The sequence below is a fragment of the Lagenorhynchus albirostris genome, chromosome 17 (genome assembly GCF_949774975.1).
Source record: "Lagenorhynchus albirostris chromosome 17, mLagAlb1.1, whole genome shotgun sequence".
Lineage (NCBI taxonomy): Eukaryota > Metazoa > Chordata > Mammalia > Artiodactyla > Delphinidae > Lagenorhynchus > Lagenorhynchus albirostris.
The window spans coordinates 49,047,895-49,069,755 of NC_083111.1; the positions used below are offsets into that span (position 1 = coordinate 49,047,895).

The 21,861-nt window shown below is 34.1% G+C and overlaps 1 protein-coding gene and 1 pseudogene across 23 annotated transcripts in view; one reads left to right on the plus strand and one right to left on the minus strand.

The window, feature by feature from the left end:
- Nucleotides 1-21,861, plus strand: part of RIMS2 (regulating synaptic membrane exocytosis 2) — a 576,987-nt gene that overhangs the window by 89,487 nt on the left and 465,639 nt on the right. For 7 of the 23 annotated variants that reach the window (XM_060127293.1, XM_060127304.1, XM_060127300.1 and 4 more), the window contains exons 2-3: nucleotides 20,086-20,118; nucleotides 20,520-20,606. The exons of the other annotated variants lie outside the window; for them this stretch is intronic. In XM_060127293.1, coding sequence (XP_059983276.1) covers nucleotides 20,086-20,118; nucleotides 20,520-20,606 — 120 coding nt within the window. The remainder of the gene's footprint in view (nucleotides 1-20,085; nucleotides 20,119-20,519; nucleotides 20,607-21,861) is intronic. 23 annotated transcript variants of the gene reach the window in all.
- On the minus strand, nucleotides 9,024-11,869 carry LOC132508399 (actin-related protein 3-like; annotated as a pseudogene).

Genomic DNA, 21,861 nt, shown 5'->3' on the forward strand with positions numbered 1-21,861 from the left:
CCTTTCTTTATGTTTTGAGTAATTTTATCCTAAAAGGATATAAAGTGTTTTAGACATGTGCAAATGCCTGAGTGACTAGAGCAGTTCACCTGGCTGCTTGGCTACCTGCCTGTGGACAGTGCTTCATTTGATAGCAGAGACGGTAGGAGAACAAATTAGGATTTTTAAACAGGACTGGTATACTGAATCCTATCACCATTTCTCCTCTAACTACCTCCACAGAGAATTTACGGGTTTCAAAGGATCAGAGCACATATACATACGATGCTTCGAGCAATCTAAGTCACCGTGATGAGGACAGAAAGAGCAGGTTCCCTTGCTGAACAGGTGTTGCTAATTGTAAATCCCTTTTCTTGGGTACTTTGAAAATGGATTTTACATATCGATGTGTAAGATTAATCTTTAAACTGCCTATAAGCATAGGGTATACTGGATGGTTTCTTCTTTTTTAAACCAGGTGATATCTTAAAAATATTATATATATTTTATTATGAGAAAATAGAATTACATTAGAGAAGATTTGGAAAATAGAGGCAGGAATCTACCCACAATCTTGCTACTCTAATAAAAACAGTAATGATATTTTGATGTATTTCGTGCTTGTCTTTAAAAAAATCTTATGCATTAAAAAAACAAAAAACTTAGAGCTAATCTTGCAGATAATATCTTAACGTCTCTTTTGGACCCAAGGCTGTATGATTTATAATGATGATGCCAAGGATTTTCAAAATGTGCATGTTTGTGTCATGGACTCATTTGTTGCCTTGTCCACTCTGAATTATTAATTCTTATAATTTACTATGGAAAAACAATTTTTCGTTCTTCATGATTTATTTGGTTTTCTCAGTTATAAAAAGTAATGACCTTATTGTGAGCAATTTTTAGATTTTTGAGAAATGTGTTTTTCTCTATAAATCTCTAAAAATTAATGATAGTTTTTGAAAAATGTTTGATGCTATGGCAAATTACCATGTATTTTGGATTGTTTCTCTATATACAGACACTAAATGTATCATTTGTGGAATCAATTATTTTTGGTTTCCCTGATAGCACAATTAAGTCGTACTCATATTTTATTATGTAATTTAGGAAGCTAGAAACTGTAGAGAGCCATTTTCAGTCTTATTTTTGCTACCATATATATATGACCAAAATGTACATAGAGGTCTCAACCATGCATCCACTCCTCCTGATATTTTTGAATGTTTACTGTGTGCCTAGCATTGTTTAAAATTCTTGTCCCAAAGATGAATAAGACATAATCTCTGCTTTCAGGGGGCTCACTTACATAAAATTATTAGGACTTTATGTGCTACATTTATTTAAAATAAATGTTTTGGATATATTGGTTTACTATTTTATTGATTTATTTTCAGCACATATACATAATATAATACAATGCAATATAATACAAAAGTTATAAAAATATGTTGTGAAAAGTTTCTTTTCCAAAACTTTTCCCCATTTATCTGTTGTTCTTTGCTAAGGAGAATATATTCATAGAAATGAAATGTAAATAATTTAAAGGTAGGGATACTTGAAAAAGTTTGAATTTAGTTTTGAAAAGGAAATTCAATTTTGAAAAGTGTACTTTCGTTTATTGAGTAACCACTATATGCCAGGCACTTTCCAAATATCTTATTTAATCGATCTAGTCTTGTCACAATTTTATTAATTACAAATGGAGGTTCAATGAAATAAAGTAAGTTACTCATGATCACATGAATATCAAGTAACATAGCTAAGAAATAGAAACTAGTTCTGTCTAAATTCTCCTGAGCCCATTCTCTTTGTTCATCAGCTATCTTACACAAATTAATGCTTTGGAATTTCAATTGAGTTTACATTAAAATGTTGTTTTTCCCTCAGAAAATGGTTAGGAAATAGATTTTTACACTAAACTGATAATGATAAACTTGAGTAACTAGTGAAAGAAATTTGGGAAAAGATGTATGAAGAAAAGATTATAGTTTTTAAATGATACAGTCAATATTTCATTGCTTGTGTTAACATAAAAGAATAAATAAAAATCATTTTGTCTTGAATTTACATTCCATTATAGATTTACTGTCATCTATATATTTAACTTACAAAAACATTTACGTTTGCATTCCCTGAGTAAATACTGTGTGGCAGTGGGGGAACATCTTTTGGTGTTAGGGGGAGAACAATTTGGCATTGAAAAGTTGTCACATATATAGTCCAGATTAATTATGTAACTTTTGTCCACTAAATTTAATATGGAAAGGACTTCAGCATTCGTTGACCATCACTTCGTTGACTAACAGCTTGACAAATGTTCTTTTCCATTATTCATAAGCATAGTGGCTCATTTTTACAGACAAAGGTAGCAATAGCTAAGGTTCTGGAACCATCATTTCTAAAACACTGATTTGTTTGCTGTGAGTAACATGCAAAAAAAATTGGCCCATTTATAGGTGTATACAAATGTTAAAATGTTTGGCATTATATAGGAAGTTACGTGGTTATTAATGGAAATGTTCATATTTTTCCCCTGAATATGTCCAGATATTTTCATAGATCTTGTGGCAGAAAGTGCCTGGCCCATTTTAGGAACTGAAAGAAAGCCAGAGTGACTGAAGTACAGATTAAATGGGGATCATGGAGAGATGTGGGCAGATGGTGTAGCAGCTTTAAGTGCTGATGCAGAGGTAGAGGCAGAGGCAGCAAGAAAGTTTTTGGTCTCTATTCTGTCTTATTTCATTTTGTTTACATTTATATTAGAGAGTAGAAGTCTTTCACTATGTGGTCTCTTTTCTTTGCCCCTTCTTCCTTTTTTGTAATTCTGATATTATAAATATTTGGTGGCTTGAGTTTTATTTTAATATCGTTTCATAATATCCTTAGCCTCCTCTTTCTTTAGACATTGGTTCCCTTCTAAGGTCAGTGATATAGCTGGGCTGCTTCCTTGAATTAGATTTCCCAGAGCAGGATCTTCCAGACTTTATGCTAGAGGACATATGCTTGGCTGCTAGTACCATGTTGTTAAGTTAGAGTCTTAACATTCATTATATAAGATTTTACTTATTTTCTCCGTGTTCAGTATATTGCTTTTGCCCTCATCTCTTCTGGTATCCCCTAGTTAATCCCTCTCTGTTTTACCCTCTCCAGAGAAGATGCTGTTAAGCTTCTGCTGAGGTTGGGGAGAGGCATGGAGTGAGTGCAGGAATTTGGGTCCCAATTTTGTTCTTAAAGAGACTTTCAACTTGATTTTAGTCCCATTTTTACTCTTCACTTCTAGAGATAGCTGGTGTAGCCAATTTTTGTGACTAATGGGGTTCCAGGACGTTAATCTGCTTCTTTGCTTTCTTCACTGCTACTTTAAGATTCGGCTTTGTTGGGCCTGCTGAAGTCAGTTACCACTTGTCTGTCTGCTTTGCAGCTCAGTGAATTTTGCTACCATTCGATCTGTTAGAGTCCAGGGCAGGCTGCCCCAAAATATGCCTCAATGCATATTGATTATTTTGAATTAAAGTGACTTGAGAAACAGCTGGTGAGAAAAAAAAATGATGTTTAAAAAAATACTCTGAGCTGCCTCTTTCCCCCTAAAAGCAGGAAATAAACCTCCCATGTGAAGGTATCCTCCCTATACCAGGAGGGTAGAAAGAAAGCATCCTTATCAACAGTTAGGGAATTTAAGGCTAAGAGACCTGTATAAACAAATTTTATTACGTCTTCATGAGCCTGCAACCCCAAGCACAAGTCCTTTTGTTTTATTAAATCTTTGCAAATAATTGTTTCTTTGTCTAAAAATGATAAATACACAGCCTGCTTTCGTTACTTCAGAGGAACCATTTCTATGGGACCTTCATGCATATGAATTAAATAGTTTTTTTTCCTCCTGTTAATCTGTCTTATGTCAATTTAATTATTAGGCCAGCCAAAAGAACTCAAGAGGAGTAGGGGGGAAATTCCCTCTCCTCCCTGACAGATCCTAACCCATTCCATTGATAAACAAACAAAACACTATTATTGTTTCTTTGGGATAGTTTTTGGGAGAGAATGAAACGAAATGCTTGTGTTCATAACTCCACTCTTGGTTAATCTAATAATTTGAGCATAATAACTCTGGTTTATTAATTATATTCTATCTATCTACCTATTATCATCATTGTCTTTATTCTTCTCTCCCTCCCTCTTTCCTTCTATCTATCTCTCTATCATCTATTTTTGTCTACTTGTTTTAGCAGTTTCTGAGATGGCTGTGTTTACATTTTCAGTTATAATTGCTGATTTTTCTGTTTATTCCTGTAGATTTGTTTATTGCTTGATGTATTTGGGTACATATATGAGTATGATGGATATATTTTATTTTGTTGTTTGTTTTACAGATACAGGTAAGTAATTCTTTGTCCCTGTAACTGTTTGGTCAACTATCAGTCAGGGTCCAGTCAGGAGATACAAAAATTTCAAAAGGGAAGTTTCCATATAACAAGTGAACTATTTATAGGGAATTAAGTGCTAAACAGGGATAAAAGAGAATGCCCTAGGACTGAAGGAGTACTCAAGGAAAGAATAAACTTGGAAGCCAGGGTCCCTCCTCAAGGTTGGATTCAGAACTTGTTGGAGAGGACGGAGTTGTAGCCCATTGGATAGTGGAGAGAGGTTTGTTAGGTTGCCCTGGGCCAGAGCTGGCCACTGTCAGTAGGAAGGATGGTGGGAGGAGAACCACAGTCTGGGGCTGGCAGGTTGAAAGCTGTCCACTTCGGTGCTTGGCAGGATGAGGGTGGTGGGCAGGTTACCAAGGGCCAGCATATTTGTAGGTAGGAAACCCTCAACTGGAGGCTATTGGGAGTGAAACTGCTTGCTGGGGTATTGATGAAGTTCACCAAAAATCTGCTTTGGGGGAGTACTGTTGAACTTTATGGGAAGTGGGCTAGGGTACTGGCTGACTTCCTAGAAAGCTGCTAGCAAGTCACCTGTGGAATGTGCTATTGAATTCTATGGGAAACTGGATGAACACCCTCAGAAATCACTGGATATCCACTCTTGGGCGTCTCTGCTGAACTCACCACTGAGAAGCCAGTTGGGATTCCCATCGACCTTATTGGAAAGCTGCCCATGCAGTGCTGCTGACCTCTAGTTTTGTTCTTAGAGTGTTTGCCATTATCTTGAGACCCATAGTCATGCTTACTTACACACCCAAATATAGTGCAGAGCTTTGCTCTTCTTTGAAAGCATGAACAGACAGTACAAAGAAAAGGAAACACATAGTAAAATAAGTGCAAATTAAAATTTCAATAAAATTGATAAAGATTAAAAAGTTGGATACATTGTCTTGTTGAGTCTGTGGGAACGACATTCTCATACACTGTTAGTGGAAATAGAAATTAATACAACTTTAGAGAGGGCAATTTGGAATATTGAACAAAATTTGAAATGTTCCTCAATTCTACCACAAGGAAATTATCCTAAAGTTATACTTGCACATATGCAATGTGACATGTACAAAAATATGTTTATAATAGCAGAAGTTTAGCTATAATCTGGTTAAATAAGTTGTGGCTTATCCATAGAAAGTAATAATGAATTCATTAATATAAATGTGATAATTCTATATGCACCAATACAGAAAAAAATCCAAGATATATAAGTAAGATAAAATTAAGGTACAGACCATTTGTGTAAAAATCATATGTCTATATAATATCTGTCAGAATATATAGAAGAAAATGTTGCTAACAAGAACATGAAGCAGGAGGAAAGCAAACAGAAAGCACACATTGGGAAAAAACAGGAAAGTACACGTTCTTTCTCTTCCAGTCTTGTAGTCTCGCACTAGCACCTCCTAATGGCAGAGCCTACTATACGGCCAGCTGACAAAGCAGAAGTGGGTGGTGGGTGATATCACAGCATCAGAATCAGAGTCAAGTGTAGAGGGTAGGTTTGGAGCTGCGAAATAATAACTCAATAACTGGCACATCTTATCTGTTTCAGAACTCCGATCAGATGGTACATGTTTTCTAGTTTGTTGTTCTGCTTTTTAAGTTGTAGGCCATAGTAGATTCAGCCTGCCACAGTCATGATATATTATCCTTTTTATATTTTGCTGGATTCAGTTTGCTGATCGATTAAGGATTTTTGCATCTGTGCTTATAGAGGATGTTAGTCAGTAGTTCTCTTTTCTTGAATTGACTTTTCCTAGTTTTGGTATCAGAGTAATAATGCTGGCTTTACAAAACAAGATGGAAAGTGTTCTCTCTTCTGTTTTTGAAAGATGTGTGATTTTGTGAAAGATCAATATCTGTGAAAGAATTTTTTTTTTTTTTTTTTTCGGTACGCAGGCCTCTCACTGTTGTGGCCTCTCCCGTTGCGGAGCACAGGCTCCGGATGCGCAGGCTCAGCGGCCATGGCTCACGGGCCCAGCCACTCCGCGGCATGTGGGATCTTCCCAGACCAGGGCACAAACCCATGTCCCCTGCAAAGGCAGGCGGACTCTCAACCACAGCGCCACCAGGGAAGCCCGACTCTAGCTATTTAGTAGTTTAGTAGTAGATTTAGTAGTTTTCTGGTAGTGTTTTTAGGGCTTTCTATGTATAGTATCATGTCATCTGCAAACAGTGACAGTTTAACTTCTTTTCCAATTTGGATTCCTTTTATTCTTTTTCTTCTCTGATTGCCATAGCTAGGACTTCCAAAACTATGTTAAATAAAAGTGGTGACATATGCATGTCTTTAGACTAATATTTTTGACTCTCAACTCAGCACTGCAGGCAGGGTCCATTCTAGCCTCCTCTCTTTGGTTATTTGTAACTTCTTTCTCTGATAGTGAGAAATCTGGGACTCATTATCAGCAATTCATTTACTTACTGTTCAACCCTGGCAAACATGTAGATACTATCAGAATTGCTAACCTGTGCAATGTGAAACAACTTTGCCAATTAGATTGCAGAATTTATATATAGTTCTTTTTTTGTCTTTAGCGTTACAGTTTTCTAAACTGTCCTTTCCTAATGTTACTTAGGACAGTAACTTCCCCCCCATCCCTGTCAGTGAGGTTATGTTATACATTTTCCATACAGAGATTCATTTGTCACATTCTGCATTCCATCCTAGGATTCTCCTGTCCTTCTGATTGACTTTTTAAAAATTTATATATATTAAGGTTTACTCTTCGTAACTTTTTTTTGTTTTTTTTTTCCTGTGGGTTTCGCAGTCATGTATACAGCAACACAGTATCATACAGAATAGTTTCAACAGTTTCCCTAAAAATTCTTCTGTACCTCTTTGTTGTTAACTCCTCCTGGATCTTAAGGGAAAAGCTTTTAGTTTCTCATCATTCAGTCTGATGTTAGCTGTAGGTTTTTTTGTTATCAAATTGAGGACATTTCCTCAATTCCTTATGTGTTAAGAGTTTTTATCATGAATGGTTCTTGGATTTTGTCAAATGCGTTTTCTGCATCTGTTGATGTAGTCATATGATTTTTCTTCTTTAGCCTGTTGATGTGATAGATTACATGAACTGATTTTCGAATATTGAACCAGTGTACCTGGGATAAACCCAGCCTGGTCATGGTATGCAATTGTTTTTATACATTGTTGGATTCAATTTGCTAATATGTTGTTGAATATATTAGCATTTGATCATGAGAGATGTCATAATTTTCATTTATTTTAATGTCTTTGCCTAGTTTTCATATAAAGGTGATGCTGCTCTAAGAGAATGAGTTTTAAAAGTGTTCCCTTGACTTCCTTTTCTGGGAAATTGTAGAGGATTGGTATCATTTCCTCTTTAAATGTTTGGTAGAATTCACAGATGGAACTGTCTGGAACCTGGTGATTTCTGCTTTGCAAGGTTATTAGCTATCGATTCAATTTCTTTAGTAGATGTAGACGTATTCAGATTATTCTGTTTCTCCCTGTGTGAACTTTTGTAGATTGTATCTTCCAAGAAAATGGTCCATTTCATCAAAGTTATTAAATTTCTGGGTATAGAATTCTTCTTAACATTTTTAAAATCATTTTTAATGTCATGGAATCAGTAGTGATGGACTGTCTTTCATTTCTGTTATTAGTAATTTGTGGCTTCTCTCTTTTACTTGACTAATCTAGATAAGGGTTTATCATTTTATTGGTCTTTACAAAGAGGGAGCTTTTGGTTTTGTTGATTTTTATCTGTTGATTTCATATTTTAAATTTCACTGATGTCTGCTCTAATTTTTTTTTTTTTGAAGAAAATAGGCTTATTAACTTAAAAGAACTTGAAACAAGTATTCGAAAGAAATTTGTGCCTTTATTAGAATGGTGTTAGGCTTTAAAAATGACCAATTTTGGTAATCAAATGATTCATTTTTTTTGAATAAGAAATGACACTAGAACTGCAATACTGGTCCAACAGTCTTATTTTTACTTTTCCTTTAAAGCAAGACACAGAATGAGAGTTAAACAGAAAGCACTGGCAGGCATCAGTTAATCCAAGATAATAGCTTCTTAGTTCCAAAAGCACTTGCAAAGAAAACCATGGGGGGACACAAGGTATGAAAGCAATTCATAATAACTGGAATCCCTTGAGCGGGTGTCTTCACCAAGTGTCATAGGCTACTTTTTGAATTTGTCCTTTACTTGGTCACTTTTTTTCCTCAAATACTAGTTTGCCTGTGACTTTTCCCTGAAAGTGTAAAAAGTATGAAATACAAACAAGCTCTTGCATTGTACACTTAGAAGTGTACAATTCAAGCATTACAGAGCTATCTACATACCCTCAAATCTTGGCTAATTCAATAGTATAGAACCTATCAGGGCACAGAAAGAACTAACACCTGCTTCTTTTTGTTACACATACAATTCAAATATTGAATCTGAAGAAAAACGTTTAATCATTTTTGTCTCTCCTCTACATTCCCATGTTGATAAACTTACTAAAATATTCCTGTGTAATTTAGTTTGGTCTTATTATTTCAAGTCAGGGTTAAAACCTCAAAACCAGCCATCCAGACAAAAAAGGCAATCAGAAAGATTATTTCTTCCTCACTTCCCTAACCCCAGTGACTGTGAAGTTAATTTTATGACTTAACTCCAAACACTGGATAGTGATGACAAATGCTAGGCCCAATTTCTTCATAATCCTTTTTGGCGTGGCATACATGGTAGAATTCAGGCATAGAAGCCAGCATGGATCCTCCAAACCACATTGCATGTGACTGCATTTTGGGTGTGATGACTTGTACATCAATAGGTTTTTGTGTCAGTCTACCACCACTCAGTTCCTCACTTAATTTCAGCTTGGCATCTTCAGTTCTTTTCAAATCTCTTTGCAAGTGATGTCCAAAGTCCCTGATCCAAAGTCCCTGAACATGGTTGAATATCCAGAGAGGACAATATTCTTGTTGAGAGGATCTATGACATCAGTAGGACAATTGTGATTATTTACTTCATCTACAACTTCTGAGATAGGTTGAGTAAAGCCTGGATTAGCAAACTCTAGATGAAAAAAATGTCACGTCCCAAGAATCTCTCAATAACCAGCCCCAATGGGGAATTCTTTCTTTGAGATAACATTGATTCCAGTATACTGTTTAATCCACTTTGCTCCATCTGTGTCATACTTGTTAAATTCTTTGACCAAATCTGGGCAGGCATAACTATAGTGCTCCTTTAACGTTCCCAAGGGTTTCTCTGATGGATTCTTACTTATCCATCTCTCAGCAATTGTTGAATAAAATATGTTATATTACATACATGTAAAATATGTTATATTACATCCTGTGTTATATACACAGCTGTTACATTACAGCTGTGCTTAATACAGCTGCCAATTACATACCCTTCAGCCACAGGGATGACATGGGTGACACTGTCTCCACTGTCTATTACTATATTGCTCTAATTTTTATTATTTCTTTTCCTCTGCTTGTTTTAGATTTAATTTACTCTTTTCCTCCCCTAGTTTCCTAAGGTGGAAGTTTATTTTATAGATTTTAGATCTTTCTTTTTTCCCTAACATGTGCATCCAATGCTAGAAATTTCCATCTAAGCACATATTTAGCTGTATCTTGCAAATTTTGATACATTTTTATTTTCACTTCAGGTGAAATATATTCATAATATTTCAAATTTCTTTTGAGAATTCTTTGACCCTTGTGTTATTTAGAAATGTATTGTTTAATCTCCAGATATTTTTGGATTTCCTACTACTGTTCCGTAATTGATTTCTAGTTTAATTTGACTGTGAACTCAAAGCGTACTTTGTATAATTTGTATTCTTTTAAGTTTGTTGAAGAGTGTATTATGGCTTAGAATGTGGTCTGTCTTGGTGAATATTCCATATGAGTTTGAGAATAATGTGTATTCTGCTATTATTGGATGAAGTACTATAGAATGTCAGTTAGATGTGTTTTATTGATGATGCTATTCAGTTCAGCTATATCGTTGCTGATTTTCTGCCTACTGGATTTGTCAGTTACTGATAGAAGTGTGATGTCTTTAACTGTAATAAAGGATTTGTATATTTCTTGTGCCTCTTGTATTTTGACATTTTTTTCCTCTTGTATTTTGATATTCTATTGTTAGGCTCTGCAAATTAAGGATTATTATGTGTTCTTGGGAAACTCACCCCTTTATCATTATGGAGTGCCCCTCTTTATCTTTGATAATTTTCCTTGCTCTGAAGGTCACTGTCTGAAATTAATGTAGATTCTCCAGCTCTCTTTTTATTAGTGTTAGCATGGTATATCTTTCTTCATGACTTTACTGTGTCTTTCTATTTAAAGTGGTTTCTTGTAGAAAACACATTGTTGGTGCTCTCTCTCTCTTTATTTTTTTGTGTACTTTGACAGTTTCTACCTTTTAATTGGTCAATTTAGATCATTCACATTTAAAATGATGATTGATATAATTGGATTAATAGCTATCACATTTGTAACTGTTCCAATCATTGCCTTTGTTCTTTGTTTACTTTAGAGTTCAGCATTTTATATGATTTGATTCCATTTTCTCTCCTCACTTTGCATATGAATTATACTTTTTAAAAAATAATGTGTTTTAGTGGTTGCTGAAGAGTTTGCAACTGATTCAATAATTTATAACTAATCCAAGCCTACTTTCAGATAACACTATACCACCTCAGGGGTAGTATAAGTACTTTATAAAAGAGTATTCCTGATTTTCCCCTCTTGTACCTTGAAAGTTGGTATCATTTATTTCACTTATCCCTAAGCTATAATCATCAAATACAATGTCACTACTATTATTTTGAACAAACTTAGATCAATTAAGAATAAGAAAAAGAAAAGATTTTATTTTGCCCTCATTTATTCCTTCACTAATGCTCTTCCTATTTTTTATATAGATGTTTCAAACTTATATCATTTTCTTCTCCCTTTTTTTACACTCTTTGCAAGGCAGGTCTATTGATGACAAATTCCCTCAATTTTTCTTTGTCTGAGTAGGTATATTTCTCCTTCACTTTTGAAGTGAATAATTGCACTGGACACAGAATTCTAGGTTGGTGGGGTTTTTTTCTTTCAACAATTCAGATATTTTATTCCACTTTCTTTTTGCTTGCATGGTTTCTGAAGAGAAGTCCAAAGTAATTCTTATGTTTGTTTCTCTGTAGGTAAGGTGTTTGTCTTCTTTCTGGCTTCTGTCAGAATTTCCTCTTTGTCTTTGGTTTTCTGCAGTTTGAATAGGATTTGCCTAGGTGTAAAAGATTTTTTTTATATTAATTCTGCTTGGTGTTCCTCATGCTTCCTAGATCTGTGGCTTGGAGTCTGTCATTAATTTTGGAAAATTCTCAGTCATTATTACTTCAAGTTTCTTCTGTTCCTTTCTTTCTTCTTCCAGCATTCCCATTGCATGTATATTATACCTTTTTGTAATTATCCCACAGTTCTTGGTCATTCTGTTCCATCTTTTTCTTTCTTTTCTCTCTGTGCCTTTCAGTTTTAGAAGTTTTTATTGACATATCTTCAAGTTCATCTATTCTTTCTCAGCTGAGTGTAGTCTACTGATGGGTCCATCACAGGCATTCTTCATTTTTGTTACAGTGTTACTTATCTCTAGAGCTTCCTTTTCATTCTTTCTTAAACAATTTATTTCTCTGCTCACAGTACCCATCTGTTCTTGCATGTTGTACACTTTTTCCATTAGCACCTTTAACATATTAACTGTATTTATTTTGCCCAATTCCAGTTCTCTGCCTTATCTGAGTCTGTTTCTGATATGTGCTTTGTCTCTTCAGACTGTTTTTTCTTGCCTTTAGAATGCCTTGTATTTTTTGTTGAAAGCTAGACAAGGTTTATTGGGTAAAAGGAATGTAGGTAGATAGCCCAGTAGATAGTCCTTTAGTGTGGCAGATTTTATATTTATCTGGCAGTGTTTAGTAATTGGTGTAGCTGTGGTGTCAGAGGCTAAAAATTCCCTCTATTGTCCTTAAATTTTTTCCAATTTTTTTTTTGTGGTAAGATATACAAACATAAAATATTCCATCTTAACCACTTTTAAGTGTATAGTTCAGTTTCACTAAATACATTCATAATGTATTTATGCATTAAGGCATTACTACCAACCATCTCAAGAATGCTTTCATGTTGTAAATATATCATACACCATGACCAAGTGGGAATTATCCCAGTGATACAAGGATGGCTCAATTATCTGTGAATCAGTGTGATCACATAAATCAATGTGATACACCACGTTAACAAATTGAAGAATAAAAATCATACGATAATTTTACTAGATGCAGAAAAAGCTTTCAACAAAATTCAACATCCGTTTATGATAAAAACTCTCAACCATGTGAGTATAGAGGGAAGATACTGCAAGATAATAACTGCTATATATGACAAACCCACAGCTAACACATCATACTCAGTGATGAAAAGTTGAAATCATTTTCCTCTAAGATCAAGAACAAGACAAGGACGCCTACTCTCACTACTTTATTCAACATAGTATTGGAAGTCCTAGCCACCACAATCAGACAAGAAAAAGAAATAAAAGAAAATCCAGATTGGAAAGGAAGAAATAAAACTATCACTGTTTGCAAATGACATGATACTATATATAGAAAATCCTAAAGATGTCACCAGAAAGCTATTAGAACTCATCATTGAATTCAGTAAAATTAATATATAGAAATCTGTCACGTTTCTATACACTAACAAAGAACTATCAGAAAGAGAAATTAAGAAAACAATCCCATTTACAATTGTATCAAAATGAATAATAGCTAGGAATAAGTCTAACCAAGGACATAAAAGACCTGTACTAAGAAAACTATGACATTGATGGAAAAAATTGAAGATGACACAAACAAATGGAAAGACATACTTGCTCATGGATTGGAAGAATATTGTTAAAATGACCATACTACTCAAGGCAATCTACAGATTCAGTACAGTTCTCATCAAAATACCAATGACATTTTTAACAGAACTAGAACAAATAATTCTAATTTTTGTATGGAAACACCAAAAACTCCAAATAGTCAAAACAATGTTGAGAAAGAAGAACAAAGCTGGAGATATCACAGTCCCTGATTTCTTCTAAGAATTTTACAGTTTTAAGTATTAAATTTAGGTCTTTGATTGATTTTGAGTTATATTTACATATGATATTAAGCAAGGATCTAACTTCATTCTTTTTCATGTGGATAACCAAATTTTCCAGCACCATTGTTGAAAAGCCTGTCCTTTCCTCATGGAATGGTCTTGGCACACTTGTCAAAATCTAGTTGACTTTATGTATATATGGCATTTATTTCTGGGCTCTCTATTGTATTCCGTTGGTCTATGTCTGTCTTAATGCCAGTACCACACTGATTACTGTACCTTTGTTGTAAGTTTTGGAATCAGGAAGTGTGATTCCTGTAGTTCTGTTCTTACTTTTCAAGATTATTTTGGCTATTTGGGCTCCCTTGAGATTCCATATGAATTAAGGATGACTTTTTGTATTTTGGCAAAAACATCATTGGGATTTTGATAAGGACTGCATTGAATCTATAGATTGCTTTGTGTAGTATTTAGATATTGATCTGTGGTTTTCTTTTCATGTAGCATCTTTGTGTAGCTTTGGTATTATGGTATTGGTGATCTCAAACCATGTGTTAGGGAGTGTTCCTTCCTCTTAAATTTTTGGGAAAGTTAGAGAAGGATTGGTATTAGTTCATTTTTGGTATTAGTTCATGTTTGGTAGAATTCACCAGTGAAGGCATCAGGTCTAGAGCTTTTCTTTGTTGAGATTTTTGATTAATGATTCAATCTTTTTACTTAGAGGCCTATTCAGATTTTCTATTTCTTTGTGATTTCCTGGTATGTTTTGTGTTTGTAGGAATTTGTTCATTTCATCTAGGCTGTCCAATTTGTTGGCATAAAGTTGTTATAGTACTCTCATATTCCTTTTTATTTCTGTAGAACAGTAGTAGTGTTATCACTTCCATTTATGATTTTAGTAATTTGGTTCTTTTCTCCTTTTTTCTTAGGCCATCTAACAAAATTTTTTGTTTTGTTAATCTTTTCAAAGAACTAACTTTTAGTTTCATTGAGTTTCTCTATTGTATTTTTTCTATTTCATTTATCTCTGCTGTAATTTTTACTATTTCCTTCCTTCTGGTGGCTTTGGGTTAATTTGTGTTTCTTTTTCTAGTTTCATAAGTGCAAAATTAGGCTTTTGCTTTGAGGTCTTTCTTGTTTTTTAATGTATGGATTGGCCAAAGAGTTTCTTCAGGTTTTTTTTGTATCACCTTACGGAAAACCCCAAATGAACTTTTTGGCCAAGCCAGTAATTATTTATAGCTATAAATTTCTTGCTTTGCACTGCTTAACCACATCCCATAAATTTTGGTACATTTTTTTGTTTTGTTTTGTTTTCATTTGTCTCTGAGTATTTTCTAATTTCCCTTGTATTTTCTTTTACCCATTGTTTTTAAAGTATATGTTGTTTAATTTCTACAAATTTGTGATTTCTCTAGTTTTCCATTTCTCACATTATCCTGTTGTGTTTGAAGAACATATTAGGGTGGCCAAAAATTTCGTTCGGAAACACCCGAATGAACATTTTGGCCACTCCAGTACTTTATGTGATCTCTACATTTTAAAGTCTACTAAGACTTAATTAGTGGCCTGACATATGGTCTCTCCTGGAAGATGTCCCATTTCCACTCGAGAAGAATGTGTTTCCTGTTCTTGTTGGGTATTGTATTCTATATGTTGTTTGACTTAGTTGGTTTATTGTGTCTTGGTGTGGGTCTCTTTGATTTCATCTTTTGGGGAATTTGTTCATTGTCTTTAATGTTTATATTAATGTATTTCATCAAATTTGAGAAAATTTCAGCCATTATTTCTTCAAATATTCTTTCTTCTCCTCTGGAATTCCCACATCAAACCAATGTCTGCTTAGTGGTGTCCCACAAGTCCCTTAGACTGTCTTTTCTTCAATCTGTTTTCTTTCTGTTCTTCAGATTCAGTACTTTTCATTGTTTCATCTTCAAGTTCACTGATTATTTCTCTTCCCTCCTCAAATCTGCCTCTGCATCCTTCTAGTGAATTTTTCCTGTCCGTTTTTGTACTTTTTTGGGAAGGGGGAAATTTTTCTGGTCTAATAATTGACACAAGGCAGATTAACAGAAAAAAAAATTAATTTGTATGCACAGAGGTCTCATAGAAATGGAACACCTGAAGTGACCAAGGCAGGCTGTTTATAAAAAAAAATTAATTTTAGATAAAGAAACAATCATTTGCGAAGATTTAACAAAGGGGCTTGTACTTGTGGTAACAGACTAATGAAGAAGTCACACAGATTTTTTTATACAGCTTTCTTAGCCTGAACTTCTTAATTCTGTTGATAAGGATGCTTTCTGTACTTTGGGTATGGGGGGATACTTTCACATTGGAGATTTCTTTCTTGCTTTCAGGGGGAAAGAGAAGGATCAGAGTGTTGTTTTCTTTTAAGTATTGTTTTTTTATTTTCTCACCAACTGATCTCAAGTAACTTTAATTCAAAATAATCTATATGCCATTGTGGCGTGTCTTGGGGTAGCCTGCTCTCAGTCCCAACAACTTTCAGTCCAGAATCCTTTTTGGGTTCTTTTTAGGTTTTCTGTCTCTTTATTGGTATTTCCATTTTGTTCACATGTTGTTTTCTTGACTTTCTCTACATTGTCAGTTCTTTGAGCATTTTGAAGATGATAGTTTTATTTTTTATTTTAAATTTTTTAAAATTAATTTTTATTGGAGTATAGTTGCTTTACAATGTTATGTTAGTTTCCACTGTACAGCAAAATGAATCAGCTATACATATACATATATCTCCTCTTTTTTGGATTTCCTTCCCATTTAGGTCACTATAGTGCATTAAGTAGAGTTCCTTGTGCTATACAGTATGTTCTCATTAATTACCTATTTTATATATAGTATCAATAGTGTATATGTGTCAATTCCAATCTCCCAATTCCTCCTCCCAACCCCACCAATGTTGTTTTAAAGTCTTTGTCTAATAGATATGCCAGGTGTTTTTCAGGGACAGTTTTTGTTGTTCCTTTTTTTCCTTTGAGTGGCCCATACTTTCTGTTTCTCAGTATGCCTTGTGACTTTTTTGTTGGAAACTGGACATTTGAATCTAAATATGTGATAACTCTGGAGATCAGATTCTCACCTTTCACTAAGTTTTATTATTTTCTGTTATCATTTTTATTTTATTTTATTCTTTTTTGTTGTAGGCTGTCTCTGTGCTGAGGATCAGGTTCTGTTATAAACTTAAGGTCTTTTCTGAACCTGTTCCTTTCCCTGGGCAAATATGGTGACTTTCTGTTTTCTCTCATATACGCAGTTGCTTTTAAATGTTTCAGTCTTTAATGTCTGACTTCTAAAAGGAGAAAAATAGAAAAACAAAGGTTGGGGGGGGGAATGCCCAGGCTCTTTAAAAATATCCTGGAAGTCACCTTAGCCAAAGGGGGAGGGGCTTGCAACAATGGGGGGATTGCAACAACAATGGTCACTTACCTCTTTGTATGGACCTCTGAGATGAGAAGCAGTAATCAGGGATCAGAGCACAAATACGATATTTGGAGGACAGTGTCTTTTTTACCCACTCTTGCTCCTGCAAACTGTGTCTAGGTTGCTCCGAGAACAGGTAAACAGCTACCTTCCATGGAGCAGGGTGGTAGGGGATGGGTAGCTGCCACTATGCTAAGAGCTCAAATTAACTGAAATTAACAGCAAGGTACAGTCCAAGCCTTCTTCTGAAGTTGAAAGCCTTCAGTAGACTCCAGATTTCCAAATTAGTTATGTCAGACAGATTGTGTAGGTTGGGGGGGCAGATTTCTGTTGCTTTCTACTTTGTCATCTTCCAAAATCCTCTCTTCTATTGTCTTTATTTTTGTCTTCCTTTCTGTTTTGTGTTTGCCTAGAGACTTCTTACTAAATAATGTTTAAAGCTTGCAGTTGTTATAGTTGTAATCCTGTTATTATTCAGGAACTCTAATGATTTGGTGGTAAGGTGTTGCTACAGGACAAGCATTCAACAGTCCTATAATTAGGTCTTATTCTTCTAGTGTGCCTGAGTTAGGTAATTGCCTTCCCCCATGTTGAAGGCTGGAGGGAGCTGTAGTTTGGTATTGTCCTTCTCCCACATAAAAGGCTAGAGGGTGATATAATAGGTAATTACCTTCCACAGGCTTGTTTGGTTTTGGTAAAATGCCAGTTGGTTAGGCTCTGGTAAAATATTTTCCCTTGAGTTTAGGATTGTTAAAGAGAGCAGAGGGCTCTGGGAGTATTTCAAAATGGTTTCTTTCCCTTCCTCCTGCTTGATGCAGGAAGAAATTTTTCTCCGATCTTCACAGTGAGCAACTGGTATGGCTTTTGGAGATAAAATTTATGGAAGTGTGGTAGTATGCCCCAAACTGGGACTCCTTGGAATTTTAAACTCTCAATCTAGTCCACAGTGAGTCTCCAGCAATTGGCCAATTATAGTTAAAAGTGTTCCAACAGACAATGGCCCCAGGTGTGGGCTTCTGCTCCTGGGCTTGTACTCTTGGTAAACTGTGGTAGTCTGGATCCACTTGTTCGTTTCTCTAGTTTTCATGGCAACAGTTTGCCTGCTCTATGACCTAAATTCTTTGATGACTCTAAGAAGAGCTATTGATTTTCTGTTTGTTCAGCTATTTTCTTGTAAGGGTGGGAGTGATGATTTCCAAGCGTTTTATGTATCTTATTGGAAACTGGAAGCCCCTCATACACTTTCTGGAATATAGGAATGTAGGAGTTCATTGTCAATAATGTTAATGTATTGTCAAAAAAATATATAATTACTTTTTAATATTACCAGTTCTTAAATTATTATCTCAACATGAATTTTAATTATGGTCTGATACTTTGAGGTGTGATTTTATCTAACATATTGGACAAAAGAAGAAAATTTTTATACTCTTGATTTAAAGACAAGATAAATATTTTTACCACCGTATTTATGACACATATTTTATTTGGGAAGCTGATGTAAATGTTTGTATATTTCACATATAGATATTTTACAAAGCCCAGAAATAATTTCTGAATTGGTAATTTAAATTTTTATGTCTATTAATATTTTCAAGTACAGATTTTGAAATTAGAAACTGATTTATGATTAATATAAATTTGTTTATGGTAAAAACTTTTGTCACTAATTAAGAGCAAATATGATTCCTTGTCGAGAATCACCCAGGACTTCTTTAACAAATATCTTCTCCTCTTTTATGTATTCATTTAAATATTTTTGTTTATCATGCATATTATTTGGTGAAGGATACTCTTGAATTGTTCTCCATTTTGATGAGCTGGTATGGTAATTTTTCTTTGTCATTATCTATATGGGTACTGTTTTGTTCTAAAACGTTAAGAGATTTTTGTATCTTATTCTCAAAGAAATAACATGATAAGTTTTCTAGGTAGAATCCATTGTCACTATAGTTTGCTTGTATTTGTGTGTTTCTATATTTGGTGCTAAATATAATATTTTACTATTAATCCATTATATCTCTATTTAAATACTAAATGATGTGGCTTTAGCTCTAGGTCAAAACTATTGTACTTTTTGAAGTTTATGCAGAGAACATGGGATATTCTTTTTTAGTTAATATAGAGAATATAAATACCAATTATATTCATTGGGACACAAAAATGTATAAGGGTATACGTTTTCATTTATTGCTTATATCATTTAAAATAATAACACACTGAAAAAATCAATTTAATCTAAAGAGAATTTAATTTACAATGTTAATATAATTTCCTAATGAAAGTCCTAGATTTTGGTGACTCATTTTAGTTACCAATTCTTAGTCTTTCTTTGGGAAAGTAAAAGCTAATCAACTGATCACTGAGTCATAAGTTTATCTCTCAGGACCAGTCCCAGGCAAAGTGTGGGAAGCCACATTTCAGAGGCATCACTATCCTTGTGTTTTATCTTTCTCCACCTTTTAAATATCCAGTGCTATTTCAGTGAAACACCGAGTTGATTATAGGTTAAATGCATTTTTAGTCTGTTATAGTTATATGAATAATTTACTTTAGCTTATGAATATTTTAAATTTAGTATATATAATTATTTTAGTAGCTATTTTTAGGTATTAGATGCATAATCCCCCAATTCCTTTATCTGTTCCTTTGTGAAGTAAATGAATCCATTTGTAAGGCTTTTAAAATACATTTATAAAACCCTACATTTTATTTAAAATATTTATGCCTTTACTTCAATTTATATTAAGAAAGAAATTTTAAAAATAAAGAGGAAATCTGTTTGTCTTCTGTAGGCCAAATGTAACTGTGTTTAATATAATACTTTAAAATAATTATTTTAAATGCTTCAATATCAATATTAATGCAAATATGCAGAAAACTTGAGGACCAAATCATGGAATCATTAGGACAGGAGTAGAATTTTAATATCAGCCCTCTATTAAGAACAAATAATTCAACTTTTCCTTTTTGTGTCAAATTAATTCAAATGTATAATTCCAATTTATAGCAAAACATTAAGCTTTTCTATGTAACAAACCTCATTTTTCATTTTTATATGACCACAGATCTGTAGATAGAAATTTCTTCCTAGTACAGTGCACTCAGTTGTGCAAACTTATCTTTTTAGGGTCAAAGAAGAGCACAAACCACAACTGACACAGTAAGTAAATGTATTAAGAGTTCAGTAGGCTTGACTTCTGTACCTTTGCCACATTCTGCTTTCTGCACCTTGGATGGTATTAGCTTACACTAATACTGGATAGGCTGCAGCTAGTGTGTCTTCTGCTTTTTGACTCTCTGGCTTGTAAGAGAGCTGCCTGCAGCTTCTTACTTCATCTACATACTGACTAGATGTAGTTTTTTGCTGCCTGCTTGTGGACTGGTTAAGTATTCAAACTTAATTTCCCTATATTCTGACTGCCTGGATGATAATTGGAGCTCATATTTCCATTGGCTGTAGCTTTTGTGCCTGTGTATTTTTATTAGTATGGATAAGAAAACATTTGACCATTTGTTTTATTCATTTGGTTATTCAGTCACATTATTTGCTTATTTAAACAGGTGGTTTCCCTTTAGTGGGATCACTGAACTGGTAAATAACGTTCTCCAGCCCCAGCAAAAACAACAAAATGAAAAGGAGCCCCAGACGTAAGTAAGCTGATCTGTACAGACTAAATATTATCTCTAATAGCATAACATACTGAAGAGTATGTATTAAAATACTGCCCTTGGAATAACATTCCTCAGAAATGAAAATTGTTAGGTTATGAGTTTGATATTTTCACCTTTGATACTTCATATCCCATGGAAATATTAAAAGAAAACAAGGATAATTTATAGGGTAGTAAGAACGAAGAGGTAATTCTCCCCCCAACTTTAGTATAAATTATATAAACTGTATTTATCCAGTAAAATATCTTTCTCCAATATGCAGTATATTCCAAAGTATATTTCTTTCAAAAATAATTCCAGAAGACATTAAGAGGTATTTACCCCCCAATTCAATCTTTGGTCAAGTAGTTTTGGAAGGGTTCTTTTAAAAAAGGTTAAGAAGGTTTCTTTATTGTTATACTTCTGAGTGTCTAAATATGCTCCAAGGTATTAGAACATACAATATTAACTAAATTTATGTGACTATTGAATCCTGTTTTCACTGAATATTTCATTAGGTTATGAAACATAATTTGGGAAATCCAGCAATTTATTATCATATTGGTCTGAAGCATTAAAAAATGTCAATTCCATTTATTTCAGTTATTAGTAGATTAAAATACACTCTTTAAGAAGTTGTTCATACTTGTATCTTTTTATCTTTGTGCAAGAAATATTATTTATGTTGTAAAGTGCAAGTTTCTTTGAGAATGTGAGAAAGATTGCATAGATTTAAATTCCACACTCCCCATGATAACTGCCGTCTTACTCAGAAATGCTCTTACCAGTCAGCCTCTGCACTTCATAAAAGTAGGAATTATGTCTATGGAGTAGATGGTTTGGTTGTATGAATGGGTAGATTGAAAAGTGACATGAGCTCTAGGAGAGAACAAGAATAACTGCCAGGAGCCTTAAGATGAAACATTCAGAAAAACATTCACATTTTGCCTTTAATGAAAATAGAAGATAATGTCTTTTTGTTTTGTTATTATTGAGGGTAATCCCGCATCCATTTTATGTTACTTTGTATGCATTTTATTTTAAATTTGGTCAGTGTTTCATTTTCAACTGAAGTAAAACTGTATTGTGATATGCTTCTCCTACTAGCTGATAATGTATTTCTACGGTTGGAATTGTTGCTGTATTTAAGCCAGTTGAAGTCAAGACCCGTATTTGTCTTGTCTACATTCTGTCCTTGACATGTAGCAGAGTGACTGATCCATGGTAGGAACTCAATAAATGCGTCTTCACA